At 40.9% G+C, this 15,798-nt stretch overlaps 1 protein-coding gene across 2 annotated transcripts in view; it reads left to right on the plus strand.

The window, feature by feature from the left end:
- DISC1 (DISC1 scaffold protein) overlaps positions 1–15,798 on the plus strand; it is a 370,273-nt gene that overhangs the window by 133,681 nt on the left and 220,794 nt on the right. For both annotated transcript variants that reach the window (XM_025208657.1, XM_025208658.1), the window contains exon 8: positions 12,056–12,110. In XM_025208657.1, the coding sequence (XP_025064442.1) occupies positions 12,056–12,110 (55 nt within the window). The remainder of the gene's footprint in view (positions 1–12,055; positions 12,111–15,798) is intronic.

The following is a 15,798-nucleotide window of genomic DNA, read 5'->3' on the forward strand; positions in this document are numbered from 1 at the left end:
AATGGAACTAATTATCATCAAAGGCGTGGCGGGCGAGAGAGGCGGGCGGTTGCCCACCAGACAGGGGGCGGGCCACAGAGTCCGGCCCCAGGAGGCCCCCGTCTCACACACACACACACACACAAAGAGCGAGAGAGAGAAATCTGCTAGTCATGCATCGGACTCTTCAGCCACTCAAGAAGTGGTGGTTGTACCCAGTAACGCACCAAAGGCACAATCTCTCTGGTCTCCCAAGACCGATGGCTGCCAATGATGATTGATCGATCTATCTCTAGATAGATAGATGTGGATGCATTGCTGTATATTTGAGCCTGACATCCTTCAGAATATTCACTTCCTGTTTACTTTTGGAGGCTGTTATTTACTTTCTGTATAAGTCTTTTACCACAATAGTATATGTGTATTTCATTACTTCACGTAATCACACAGATAGAAAAGGCTAATTAGTTTATGAGTTTCAAGAATAAGGAGATCATTTTGTATTGGCTTTCAGTTATTTGGTCTCAATGTTTTTTTTTTTTTCCCTTAATATGCTAAGCTTCTGCACACAATACCTTAATATGTAAATATGAGATTGCAGACAAAATCAGAGAAAAGAAAATCAGAAATAGGCTTTCATTACTGGAATGTGGTTCTCCTCATATTATACTTTTTTAGTCTTCTCATGTGCAGGGCTAGGTGAATTCCTCATGCAACAGAATGACTGAGAAGTTACTCAAAATAATCAATATAAGATCTGTTAAGTATCCACTGCTACATCATGATGTTTGATGGCCTCTAAAGGTCCCACAGGAAGTATGTAGCCAAGCAAGGAACATAAACCAGATTGTCTTCACCATCCTCTCCTCTGATTTCAAACCCCTCATCATCTTTTAGGAACCTCCACCAAAGGTAGTGCAAAATATTTTTTGGTGATTTCTCAACTCAACTCAGCATGTACCTAAAACATTATTTATTTTTTATGTGTTCCTATAAGATGTGAGTTTTAAAAGGTGTTAACAGAGCACTGGTTTGCCCAAATGTACTAAAGCATTTGGTTCTTTAAAGTTTTCCCACAGCCTGCTCTTAAGTATTAAGTCAGAAGCATATTATAAATAGCAAGCATTCCCATGTCCTCCTGTAATTTTGTGGCTGACTCATTTGTGTTCACTGGTATATTATTTCATTTAGAATCTAGTAAAGCTAATTCCTTGCCTTGTGTTTTCTTAGCCTGATCTAGTGGGTATGAAGTGTAGCTTCCAAATATATTCTGCAAATCTATGCTGGTTTTATTTTCCTATCTCCTTATTTAAACTCTCAGAATGTGTCTATGTCTGTTGCTGGTGCTTTAAATTTAAAAACTATATGGCTATTTGCATGAGCTGAAGAAATTACATGCTAAGCATAGTGTCGCAGAGCACTGAGGTGCCCTGCTCCTAAAGAGGAGAAACTGCTAGAGAAAAAGCCCTAGCAGTGAATAAGGAGCCCAGCTGTTGGTTGCCAGGGCAACTGGAGTCAGCAAACGACCCACACCTGCCAGCGGTCAGCTGTCTGTAAGGGGCAGGGCCTGGCTTTTATAAAGCCCAGGAGCTGAGGCCAGGGTGGTCCCCTACCAGCAGCCAGAGAGGCAGGAGCTCCTTAGCCAGGATGTGAGAAGAAGCCTGACTGCAAGGATAGCTCAAGCCAAGTAAAGGATGGCAGCTCTAGGATGTCTGAGCCATGTGGTTTCAGCCGGGCGGCTTTAAGTTAGTTATAGCCTAGGGGTTTGTGTTTTGCTTTGTTGTTGTATCACTGGTGGTTTGGGTGAGGCTATTAGGGGTTGGAGGAGGCCTCACAGGGAACCCACAGCAGCGTGGGGACCCCAGCACCAGTGAGGGCACGGCGTACGGGGTGCATAGACCCCAGCCCCAGGAGGGGGCACTACTGAGAAGCCCCAGTGTGGGCGTGGCGAGCGCCAGAGAGGGGGCCCAGTGTGGGCACAGAGAGCCTCAGGAGAGGGGCAGCATTCCCGAGAAGGCCCCAGAGAAGGGGGCAGCACTTAAGAAGGCCCGAGGAGAGGGCAGTAGTACTGAGGAGCCCCAGAAAAGGGGGCAGTATTATCGAAAGGGGCAGCATTGTGGAGAAGGCCCTGGAGAGAAGGGCGGCATTATTGCGAAGGCCCCAGAGAGAGGGCGATGCTGCAAAGGATCCCTGGGAGAGGGCAGCGCTACGGAGAGGACCCCAGAGAGGGCGAGTGTATATTTGACAGACCAACGTCTATTCCAACTGCGAGGCTTGCGGCGTGGAATAAGGGGTGGTTGGAGCCACACGTAGCCCCTAAGGCTAGGGTGTCCGTGAAGCACCCATCATAGAGTGAGAACCCATAAGGGGCCCGGGAAACCACAGGGTCTGAACCAACACCAAGAAGTGACCAAGAGGGCGTAAGGCAGCCTCCCAAACTTATTTAAACATCAAAGACGTGGCAGGCGAGAATTGGAGGGTGCCCTTGGGCTGACTTGGCACGGAGAAAGGGGCTTTAAGGAGATCATGGCCCTCCTGTAGGACCCCGCCTGTGACACAGATTTCTGACAGTTGCATTATTGCCAAGTTTCTTCCTTCCCTACATGGCATGAGTGACTGGTGCCTCCTAAATCGGGGGGGGGGGAGCTGCTGCTGGTGGCAGCCCTGTCAGGGGGGGCACCAGCCCTACCGACAGCATCAGTGTTGGCCGTCGGGGGGGGCGGGGCACGTGCACCCCCTACCAGTCGCCCATGCTACATTGTCAGCTAAGTCTGTTCTTAAATTAGTTCTTGTCTTATTCTAGTCCTTCCATCAGCTGGGTAACAGCGTTATGTTCTCTGCATTAGAGTTATTCTGTTTAGATATCAAAAAGTTTTTTAATAATCAGCTGATAGACAATAGAGGCTTTGTGTGAGCACGAGCTGGCAAGCAATCAAGTTCCTGATGAGCTGTTTTGCCATACAAGGGTGAGGTAATATGTAATAATTATGGGCCAACCAGTTCATCTGGAGCTTATTATTAAATTAAAGACCCCTATAAAGATTGTTGTCCTCCTTCCCAAACAGAAGGAGTAATTTGCTTCTAAGACAATACAGGCCCCATCTACATGTTACATTTATGACATGATTAACCAGTTTATCATGCCTTAAATTGTGACCCAGCCACATGTTCAGTCAATTAGGCCAAGTACAGTCAAAAAGCCCAAAGCTGAATTGATTAAATCTTTGCAGGTTAGTCTAAGCTACGTAGATTAAACTGATAAACTAGTGAACAGACATTCACTTTTGATTCCAGAAATGCAGCCACATGCCTGCAGTGGCCCAGGCCAGAAGCTAGGGGGCACTAGAGCATGCCTCCCTGCTGGGCTGGAGCAGACAACTTAGGCCAAGGCTAGCCTACCCACCCTATGAGGGAGTGCGGTTTGTGGGGGAGGTGCAAAGCATCCTGGGATGCTGGGACACTGTGAGTTAGCCTGAACCTGGAGGGGATCTGGACAAAAGTTCAGTAAACTGACTTAACCTAAATCCATCCAGGTTTATCTTGAACTGTTTTTTGCCATTTTGAAACTGGCTTATGTGCACTGAATTTCTGTTGTGGTACAAATTTGAACCAGTTCCCAATCACTTATACCAGTTTATGTATAATTTCCATCTCTGGCCTTAATGGCATGATAAAACAAGGAATAAGACACAAAGTTATTCCACAAAAACTGGAATAATTGTGTGGCTTGTTCTTATCATGCTATTAATTGAATGTGTGGCCAAGTGTGCCCCTGTAGCTAACAGGACTCCCAGCTGCGGGGTGTGCCATGCGCTGCCATGACTGAGAGCCCCACAGCTGGTGATCCCAGGATCCCACTGCCAGGGCAGATTTGATTTAAATCGCAATTTAAATCACTGGTCAGGAAGCCTTGATTTAATCATTGTTTTCTACAAAAAATGCATTCTTGTTGTTTGATATCCTTTACTCATTTAAATTCTTGAAACTTTGCACTTTTAGAGAAAGGTAAGGGCTTGACTGTGTGTACGCAAACTTGCAGGGAGACAATAGGGCTAGTGGTGTACTGAGCCGGGGGGGGGGGGGGGACGGGAACCGGCAGCACTTCCGATTTTACCACAAGCATTTCTGGGCCCAGCAATCGGCTGCTGGGGGGACCCCCAATCCCCGCTCAGCAATCGGCCATGGATGGGGAGGGGGGATGACAAATGCAAGCATTGGCCCCTAGGCACCGGAGACCCACAGTACGTCACTGAATAGGGCTGATGGGTAGGTAATCATGTCTGTTATCTCTCATCTCCTTATATTGCTGTTAACAAGGATGTTATCTCCAGAGCCAACAAACTCTCCCTATGCCTGAAGAAGGGCATTTGTGCCCCAAAACTTGCAAAGAACAATGCTTCCAACTATTTAGTTGGTCTAATAAAAGATCATTTACCCAAAGAACCTTGTCTGCCTATGATCTCTGGAGACAAAAATCCAGAGTTTGAGAACTGAAACTAAGCACCACAGAGATGTTTAATGGGATCTTCTAGACTAACCACTGAGTCCCATTGGGTAAAGTGGTTTTCTTTAACCTTTACTAATCTGTAGAGGAGCCTCTGGGAAACCCGTAAAATTGGGCCCTTAATATAGTCCATGGCTTGGCTTGTTGTGACCTGTTTATAAACTTCTAAAAAGTTACATGAATATATTGTCTCAAATAGTATATAATTAGAAGTTATGTTCCCTATTCCATGATTATATCTTTGAGCTTTAACATATCTTAAATTAAAGCCATCTTTATATGTTTATTTTTTTAAAGCATTTTAACAAAAATAAATACAATTAAAATCTGATTTAAATAAAAAAATCAGATTTTTTTTAAATAGTTGATTTTTATCCACCCTGCCCTCTGCACTAGTAATAAGTCATGTTGCTGGGACCCACCGTCATGCCTCCTGCCATACATGTGACTGAGGATTGTGCATCAGATCCTATCACGCCTTTATCTGAACATCTAGAGGGGTCCAGAGTGTTACTCTTGTAATAAAGGTAGGATACATGGGAGTACTTGTAAAAAGAGATTTGAGAGTTCCTGATTCCAATCACTTGAAAAGTCAGGTGTTATTAAAAACCCCTGTTACAAGATCCGAGTCAGTATCTAGTGTCTCACTTCGGTTGTTATATTCCATACCTAAAAATCTTAGTAGTCTTACCATCCAAGTTGGATATTTTTCTTTATAACTTGTTTCTTTCTGGCACAGTTTGGAGTACAGAAACTGGAGGAAATGAATGACTTGGATTTGAACACCTTTTGGTGAAAGATAGTTTATAGTTTGTACACCAGATTTGTTCATTCATGCTTCCAGTTGTGGTGCTTGGATGTACGCTTTAATAAGCTGCTTGATAAAATACCACCAAAATGAATTATAGTTAGTTTTGAATGGGAATTGTATTTGTCTACAAACACAAAAACAAATAAAAAACTGCAAATGTTCTTTGTGGTTTAGATTATGGAAGGGTACGTTGCTCCAATATTTTGTTTAAAGCCTTTGGGGGCCTATTAGGTGTTTTGTCAAAAATGGTGTTCACTGTTTTTAGTGCAAATTTCCAACCATATAATTTAAAAATGTGGCACTCTACATTCACCTTTCTCAAACAGCATCCTTCATCTTGAGCGACCAATGTTATTTTTTTCCTAGAAAAATATTATGATTTATATTCAACATAACAAAACTATATTTCTCAGATTAATTTTAATTTCTAGTATTAATTCTCTAAACATGTAGCTGTATGCTGAACAATGAAATGGCATTATAGGATTCCATTTTATAATACTAATGTTTTGATTTTACAAAAGTGTTCCTTTAATTTCTCTGCCAACTCTGTACTGGACCTGAACATTTAGCTGGCTTTTTCCTGGCTTATCAATCATCACTAGTAAAAAAGGGCGCCTGTACACAACACACTGTAATTATTCAATCAAGTTTGCTGGAATGTGGTAATTATTGCGCTCCAGCAGACTCCAGCATTTCTTGTATCAGTGCCCCTGTGCTAAAAAATGGCAACAGAGGTGCTTTAATTAAAGCTCATTTGACAAGCTTTAGTTAAAGCACCCCCACTGCCATTTTTAGGTGTCGGAACGTTGATACATGAGATGCTCCGGGCACTTTAATTAGAGTGGTTCTTGGAGCCAAATGAGCTATTGGAGTCAAACAAGCTTTAGTTAAAGCACCCTCGCTGCCACTCTTAAGCTCAGGGATGCTGATATGAGATGCTTTTGGAGCTGCTTCAATTAAAGCTCCCTCCCTCCCACTTTCTGGAGCATGTCTATAAATGCCCATAGATTCCACAGACAGAACATAGCTCACAGTACTTTTACAGACATGGAAGCCAGAAAAAAAATCCTGTTTTTTCCATATCTGTATTGGCTGTACAAATGAGTAAAAAGAGATAGAATTGCATTTTTTTTCAGTGAAATAATAATAAACATGATTTTGTGTGTGTGTGTGTGTGTGTACAGACGCACAAAAAAATCTACTAAATGAAAAAGGACCATTTTATAAACTTATTTTTCTGTCTATAACCATACTTCACATTGTATTAGATTTTGGGTTTTTACAGTTGTATTTTAAAACTCGATTACAGAACAATCGGGGCAGTCACCTATTATTTATTCAATTATGCACACTGCTTGCCTGCTGTCCGCAGTTCTTTTTATGTAACATGACCAGCTCAAATGATGATTATTATACACTTAAAGTGATTGAGAACTATCTAGTAGCTGTAAAAAGAAGTGCTAACTGTTTCATCCCCTTTGGCATCCATCTAAGAGGCACAAGAAGGTGAAAATAGCATAATTTCAATTGTAAGTACTTTAGTCATGTTGCCTGTGTATAGGAAAGGTTCCAACCTACAGAACTTTTTAGAACTTTGATAGAGGAACTTTATAAATACTCTGCCACCTATGCCATCTGCTTTAGCTATCTTTCTATCTTAGGATAGGTCTATATGGTGTAAAGTAGAGATACCTGAGCAAGTTTTACATGAGCTAGCTCAGATACTGAAAGCAGTTTAGCCCATGTGAAGCTCCAGGCTGTCATGGCTAATGTACCTAGGGTCTTAGCTCAGTAGCTGAAGATCTTGGCTGTCTTGTCATATGAACTGGATATTTTTCTTTTCTCTTGATGATAAAAGTTTTTGTTATTTCTTTTTGGTACAATCTGGGAGCACAAAACCCTGTGGAAATAAATTACTTTGGATTAAACTTTGCCTGGTAAAAAGACAAGTTTAGTGGACACAGTTGGACTACATATCATTCCAGTTGTGGTGCAAGGATTTTGATGGAGAAATTTGCTCATATAGAGTTCATTGCTGCTGCATCTTGGCTGATCATGGGACCTTTTCACTACACTGCAGTCTTCACTGTAGACATAACCACAGATTTTTTTTTTTTGTAAATGGCCTGTAGTTTTCACAGTTACCTTGCATCTATTCTGTGCTATGTAAATGTCCCAGAAATTTGTATCAGCTTGTAACTATTGCCAAGAGTTCTGGGGCAAATAAAAATATGGGAGGTATTCTTCTTTTATAATGTTGCTGAGTTGAGCAGTGAAGAGGTAGATCATATATTATTGGTCTTTCTGTAAGTACCTTCCTAATTTTGTTCTGCAGTAGATTTGCATCATCAATACATGGTTGTAGAATAGCTCAGGAATGAGAAGAGTCAGCAAACGGCTGAATTTATATATATATAATACTGTATATCAATCCTGGAGTGCTATATTTGCTGTGAGATGCTTTTATTATTGTTACTACGTTTCTAGGCAATTGAGGTAGTGATACACAATTCTGTGGCACTTGTTACATTCATGGTATGATTAATGTGTCAATTGTGTCAATTTAAGGCTCCATAAAATAGGAAACCAGTCTCAAAGGGCACCTATACACGTGATGGACTTCTGCTCCTATGTGTGCTAATTAGCATACGTCAGAAGAGGTAATAGAGTCTGCTGTGCTAATTAGCACACTCCAGCAGGTTGTTGAACAAGCTTTAGTTACAGCGCCCCCACCACCATTTTGAAGTGTGGGATGCTGAATACAAAAGATGCTGCAGGCACTAATTAAAGTGTGTCCCCTCCCTCCACCACCCTGGAACATGTGTACAGACGCCAAAAGACGTGAGACTGCCATCCACATATAATATGGAATGCGTACCCCCAGTTGACAACCCCTGATATAGAACATTTTTGTGATTGGTTTGTACAGTGCCTTAAATTGAATGTGTGGTATGTTCACATACCATGGCTATCTTGGGCTTAATGCAGAATCAGCCCCTGACAGGCCTCTCTAACTAGCCCAGAGCTGACAATCAGCTGATTGTCCCCTCTGGCCTTGGGCAGCCCTGAGTCTTCAGCTGTCCCAGAGCTGTCCTGGGGGCCAGTGCCAACAGTCAGCTGATTGTCAACACCAGTCCGTATGGCAGCTGCAGCTCTCCAAGCAACCCAAAGCTGCCCTGATCAGGAGCAGGGAAAGCTGGGGGGCTTCCTTCACTGGGGAATTTAAATCTCTGTACGTCAGGGCTATTAGATGTGGCAGTTTAAATTACCTGATGTGTGGAGCCCCTCTACTCTGCCTGCCAGGAGGCTTTGATTCCCCATGCCTGGCAGTCCTAGCTGGGCTGCTGGGAGCAATGATTTAAATTCATGGGCAGTGGGGAGCCCCTCAGCTTCACCCCTCCAAAGGCCTTTCATTCTCTGCAAGTGGCAGCAAGAATGCAAGCAAACACACAGTCGGCACCTCTCTGATTAGATGGTGACTGAGATGGAGTTGCAGGAGAGGAAGGAATGGTTTGACACTTCAAGTAGCTGGATTCTGTCTCTGCCTCTGCTACAGAGCCTCTATATAAGTCTGGGCAGGATACTTAAACCACGTTTTTACAGGAAGTCATTAACAGTGCTCCTCATTTTCTAGGTAGCAAGCTTAAGACATCTGGGATCTTAAATGTACAAGAGTGCTTGGGATTTGACTGCAAGTGAAGGCATTGAAAGATATGCTTTGAACACATAAAGCACTATTCCTACTACGCTTTCAGAAAGATCAGGCTAAGAAAGACAAAATAAGCACTCAAAATTATTGCGTAATCTTCATGTTCATGAATCTGTGACTTAATAGCTTTTACATAAAACGAGGAATTTTTGTGAAGCACTCAAATGCTTTAAGTTAGGAATTGGGCCACACGTAAAATGAAATATCAATTTGCTGCTTATGAAGTGACTGCCATCTAGAGTGTGTGCTGAATGAGTCAGGTTTATAAAAAATATAGCAGTGAGTATGTGATCATGAAATTAAATAGTTTACTAATATAGCAATGAGGTAAGGGGTCAAATGAAGCTTGCATTTTTGACATTTTCTAACTTTTGAGTGTTTGTCTTTGCTGCCTGAATAGTCCCTCCCCCTAAGGTTTTTTCACACTACAGGTTCAGAATATGGTATATACTTGCCCCATCTACATGAGGCACTGACTGAGCAGTAGCTTGTTACTACTGTGCAAGTAGCGTAACATGGCAGGAAGCATGATGCAGTGCTGCTGTGCAGTAGTAACAAGTTACTGCACAGTCAGTGTTACCTAAAAGCTGTTTGACAATGATACTGTGCAGTAACTCTGGTTACTTGTTTATAGAAGTACTAAATGACTGTGCAGTAATGATTGCAGAGTCAGCATCTTGTGTAGATGTGGCCACTGTAGCCTATATCACTGGCTATTCATTGATGCATGCCCCAATTTAGTAGGCCTCTTAGTTTTGTGCACATGTGGGTTGTACCTGCAAGGCTTGAGCGTACAGTTGAGTAGTGCGGGCCAAATATTTAGACTTGTATTACACTGCTGAATCAAAATAGAAATATTTTCATATTTTTTTTTTTTTAGTGAAGACAGCTTGATGGATTTCAGGTATTTTCTACCAGTGTTAGAAACATGACTACAATAAGATACTATATTTCCTAGCATACAGCATACCATGGAATAAAATACAGCTTGTTTTAGAAAGGCAGAATGCAAGGAAAAAAATATTTTCTTTGTATTTGTACTTCTCACTTGTAGTAAGTACCTGAGAAGCAGCAGCTATGAAGCTGAGCCTACTCATTGTTTTGCAGGCATGTGCAGATTTTACTTTTACCTTTGTCTAGTAAGGTAAAAACTGCTCTTACTGTATTTCTTGCATATAATGTGTGCTGCAATTTCCAGCAATGGTTTCTAAGGAAAAAAGAATAGTTATATGCAAAAAAAACCCAGTAATTTTATTACACAATTTTTGGGGAAGTCATATGTTTGTGAATGGTCCATCACTTTGTTGTCCTGGTCCCTGGCCTGCACTCCTAGGCACTGCTGCTGTATAATTAATAAGTAGGAGTAATAGAAATAACATTTGCATTTATATAGTAAATGAAAATCAGGAGGTAAAGTGGACTGCTGACTAGTTTTACTGTGCTTCTCAAAGCGTAGAAGTAAGCAAGCTCCCCTCCACTGTTGCACCTGAGTGGCAAGGAGCAAGGAAAGCAAAACTAGGGGGAGACAAAGGAGGCAGTCTTCCTCTTGCCCCACCTGCCCCATGCCACTTGCGTCCCCCATGGAGCCCCAGCTGCCTGCCCTGGACTGGTACTCAAATCCAAGACAGGGGTTTCCCCCCACCCATGTTGAATGGGGGGAAAAATCCATGCCTTAGATTTGACTCAATATATTATTTAATTAAAAATGAGGCTAGAATGTGGTGGGGGGGGTGGGGAGAAGAGGAGTGACTTTCCATGTTGATGATCCACATGTTAATGTTATTGATTATTGTCTCTAGTGGGTTATGGAATAGAGAAAATCCCACACAATTTACTGATTCGTTTTGATGCACTGGCTGGGGGAGTAGTTAGCTGATTGCACGATTTCACAATGATTACACACTTAATTTATACAACACAATTTTATTTTAAAACTCTTTGCTATGTATATAACACTGCTTAGCTTTAAGAAACACCACAAACATTAAAAACACAATAATTACATGTATCAGAAACAATGCTCCGAATGCACTTCCTTCCCAAACAATGCTATAAGAATTAGTGTTACAAAAACAACTACAATTACAACTAAAAGTTAAATTTGAATCAATACTATTATTTTTCATAATATACTTACAATCCTAGAATTCTGAGAAGCCAAATACCAAAATATGGTTTCATTCCTCAGTAGTACGATTTAATGGGTTGGCCTCAGTAGTATGGTTCAATAGGCTGGCCTCAGCAATACGATTCAATGAGCTGGGCTCACCAGTGATAGGACTAAGTCCCCTTCCTTCAGTCCCTTTTGGGCGCTCCGCGGCTTCAGCGTGAACTAAGAGATTCGTGTTCACGGAGAGGTTGGATTAGGTGATCAATCTAATCCGAGCTTACACTTGCGATTCTTCCTTCGTTGTTCTGCAAGTGAAGTCACCTCCAAATTGGGACAGTAAATTACAGGTTTTTATTGAGTGAGCTGCCATCATTGGGCTCCTCCTACTCAACTTATCATACCTCCCAAATTTGGGCTCGGATCTTACTCAACAGAAATTACCTTTGTTGAGCATTTTAAATTATTCTTGGGGAGCCTTCCATATCCCTGTAAATACTCGTTTTTTTTTTGTTTGTTTTTTTTTTTTTACCAGTCTGGTTAAAAGGCCTTAGGCTTTGATGTCTCAGAATTTAGGATATTTGCTTTCTTTGTAAAAAACTTCTAAAGATACAATTTAAATTAAGACTTTAAGTGAAGTCAGGACATTTCGCACGTAGCTCCAAAACAATGAGCTAGATAAGGAGATAAATCCTATCTTCTTCCTGAAACTGGCTAATGGGCAACCTTTACAAACATTCAAACTATTTCATTCAATATGACAATTATAAAGACTGAACGAGAATTTGAACTAAATAGGAATTTTATCTTGAAATTGGCCCTTCATGCTGGGATGAGTCATTTAGAAACCTTTGTGCTTCTATATGGAAAAAAGTGTATTGTGTAACAGAGCATGATTTAGTGGAGAAGGTCAACATTTTTATTTTATTTTAATCCTTCTAGCCTTCAGGAAAAAGAACAGTCACTCAGCATGTCCATTAAAGAAACTGCTGCCAAAGTAAGTATATGTCAATTAGCATTCTTTTCAGTACATTTAAGAGACTAAGATAATGCTTTACTTTTTTAATGTAATATTTAGTAATTTGAAAGGCTGAAATATATGGATTTCTCCTGAATGATTTTTTTTTCTTCATGTGTAAATATCCTTAAACATCTATTTAAAAAAGGGAAATTTAAACCTGGTGAAGGCATCATAAATGCATGTGTGTCTGCCAAAGGAAGCAGGTGGAGCAGTGCATTAAATGTAACATTTCTTGGCTCACGTTCACTCAGGAATCCAATGTGTTGGCCTCAGTTTAGAAAAGAGCTGTCAGCTTTATGAAATGAAAGTGAACTCTGATAACAATTGAATGTCTTCATTTTCAGGGTGGAGGGGCTTATCCTCATACATGTTTTGCAGGTGTAATTCCAGAATAACTCTTCTAAAGGCAGAGGAATTATTTGGAATTTGTGTTGGTGGAAACGAAATCAAGTTGAGGGGTGATTATGAAAAATTCCTTTTTAATCTCAGCAGAGTAAAACACTAGACACATTCATGTAACGCGTCATAATTTTCTTGATGCCAGTGGATTGTATTGCATTTCTATGTTCTGCTGTACTGACCTTCATTTTTATATCATCCCTTTGGAGGCCTTGATTCTTGAAAATACTTATGCATATGCTTAAATTTAAGCAGGCAAGATATCTCATTACTAATGTTGCTAGTAAAAGTAAAGCCACGCATAGCTTACAGAGCTGGGGGCTTGGTTATCACATGGCTCACACATTTTTATAAAACATAGTGGTATAAATGCTTGATCCATGACAGGTGGGATTTTCAAAGGTACTGTGTGAGATAGGGACCCTTGTTCCATTGTATTTCTAGTAGTCCATCACAGTAGTTTGTGCTCAGTTGATTCAGAGTTTCATTTTTGAACACAGGTTCCTTAAATGACACATGTAGAAGACTAATTTTTTTGAAACTCTATCCAAGAAATAAGAAATGGCTCATTCAAAAAACTATTTATACATATTTTTGTATGGTTTGGGCATGTGAATGCATACTTGATCTGTACAATAGCTTGTTTGTGCCCACTGTCATACTCAGTGTGGATATAAACAGTATATACACTATCAATTTTTACAGTTACTAAGACATGTAGTAACTTGCAGATTTTTGTAGGGAGTTTTGGTTCTTGATGGTTTCAAATTGAATTCAAAAGTATTGTGAGGCTTGCAATATACTTGTATTTTCATCATGGATGCTATTGCTTTCATTTAGTTCCTGTCTGACTTTCAATTTCATCTTCTACATTCTCCAACCACTAGAACGGTTATAGAAGTTGCATATATAAGAATGGAACATTATGCTAGTTTTGTTCTGACAGTGGTCAGTTGTCAACGTTTTGAAGAGAGATTTGAATTATTTTTATGCCCATAATTCTGTAATGCTATATGTACTAAGGAGGGAAAATTCTCTTTTTGACCAAAAATCTGTTTATATCCTGAAATGTTATGGTTGCACTTCTAGCTCTCTCCATCCCTCTCTCTCTAATTCAACATTTTGAAACCTTTGGAAGCTTAAGTCCCATTTTAAGAAATTTGAACCAGTCATACACTGCCTGTCTAACAGCTCTGGCATGAGATTAATAGTCTTTTTACAACCCATCTCTCCTTGCTGTAACTTATGGCACTTTACAGGATGCACCATAAATTATAGTGCTCCCTCCGCAGGGGGGAGGGTTTGGGGGATTGAGCTCCAGTTTGGAGAGGCTATGTGTCTGAAGCCATGCTCCACTAGCCCTGCCCCTTCCCCTTCCCCTTCCTAGCTCTGGTGCTATCTTCAGAATGGGAAGCGGGAAGGGAACACAGAGAGAGAGCTCTGTTTGGGGTTTGCTCAGCCTATGCTAGAGGGTGGGACGGATGGATTGGAGCACCTCCAGCTCCCAGGACTCGCTGACAGACATTAATGAAGGTGCTCTGTTTCAGAGTTCAGGTTGTCAAATGATTAGGTATTTTTAAGAGTTTTGCAACCGTGCATTTCTGTCAGTACATGGCTCTAGAATACTTCAGGGGCCCAGTCGCATGACAAACTGTCACTTCTGTCAGTGCCCTATATCACTCCATTCCTGCTCCCTTACTTGCATAGACACATGCATGGGAAGTGCTGGTATATACCTCCATTATATGACAATACAATACTTCCTTGCTTTCTATTTTAATATCTTTTAATGAGTAGACATGTGGATAACAGACTTCATTTTTTTTTTTTTTTAAATGAAAGCTTAAAAATTTAGGATATCAATTGAGAGGTTTTTCTACTCTCTACCTTACCCAGCCAGTCCTTCATGCTTCCCAAAGAGATGAGCACTGCCCACACTCTCTGGGAAACCTTGTGGTAACCTCAAATATTAGTCCAATCTCTCTCTCTCTCTAAATTAAAACTAAAATGCGTCTAATAATATAAAGGTATAGGTGTAGCTATAGATATCTAATCCTGTTCTCACTGGTGGCAGATGATAGAACAAGGAGCAATAGTCTCAAGTTGCAGCAAGGGAAGTTTAGGATGGAAATTAGGAAGAATTATCTCACAAGGTAGTAAAGCACTAGAACGGGTTACCTAGAGAGGTGGTGTAATCTCTATCCTTGGAGGTTTTTAAAGCCTGGCTAGACAAAGCTTTGGCTGGGGTGATATAATTAGGGCTGGTCCTGCTTTAAGCAGGAGGTTGGACTGAATGACCTCCTGAGGTCCCTTCCAAACCCACATTTTCTATGGGCACTTTTACATGTGCTCCAGGAAATGGGGGATGTGGGGGGGGCAGTATGAAGGAGAGCAGAGTAAAGAACATTATAGGTCTTTTTACCTTCTTCATCATAAGGAGAAATCTCCTCTTCTTCCTGACAGCTGCTTCCTTTCCCCAGGCCTTTAATATTTACATTGCCATTCTTTACCTTTTTTATTTCTCCTATGTCATTTTTGAGTTGAGGCAGCAAAAGCCAAACCTAGCATAGTAAAGTGAACAGTTTCCCCCACTCACTCCCTTCCCTTAAGAATTAATACAGGACTTTGTCTGATAACAAGCAATGATATTTTACTGCATTACTTAGATTATGACACTGACAGAGATTCTGCCCTTTGCTTCAGACATAGACAGTCTTTATTTCTCTGTTTTTCTAAGCAGTCGTTTTGAAAGAATGAGTTAATTTTACTGTTCTAGCCCCCACAACTACGTTTCCAACTACATTTCTGCCACTGTGAATTAACATCACACATGGAAGAGATGCAGTTTTGTCAGTATTGTGTCAGTATTTTCTTTCTTTGGGCTAGATCCTTCAAATTCTTACTCGTGGGTTTCAGCTTCTGCATTGGGATCGTGTTTGGTTACTGATGTAAGTGCGAGTTTGCAGGGTTCATTTGTAGGATTAAATTATTTTTGGAAAGTTGAATTTGAGAAATGCAAAGAATATCTGTATCTATATAGTTATTCTTTGCATTTTTCAGATATCTATATCTCTATATATCTATACATTCATTTAAAAAATACCCATCCATGCTGCACTGACAATATGCAGTAAATATTCAAAGGGTTAGTTACCCCTGCCTCATGTACACCCGTGTTGGATCCCAGTCTTTACTTGCCTCTGCAACGGTGGGGAGGGGAAAGTGAGCTGCTGGCGGGCAAAGCGGTCCCTGAGCTGCCGGGGGG

The sequence above is a fragment of the Alligator sinensis genome, unplaced genomic scaffold (assembly GCF_000455745.1).
Source record: "Alligator sinensis unplaced genomic scaffold, ASM45574v1 scaffold93_1, whole genome shotgun sequence".
In the NCBI taxonomy this organism is placed as follows: domain Eukaryota; kingdom Metazoa; phylum Chordata; order Crocodylia; family Alligatoridae; genus Alligator; species Alligator sinensis.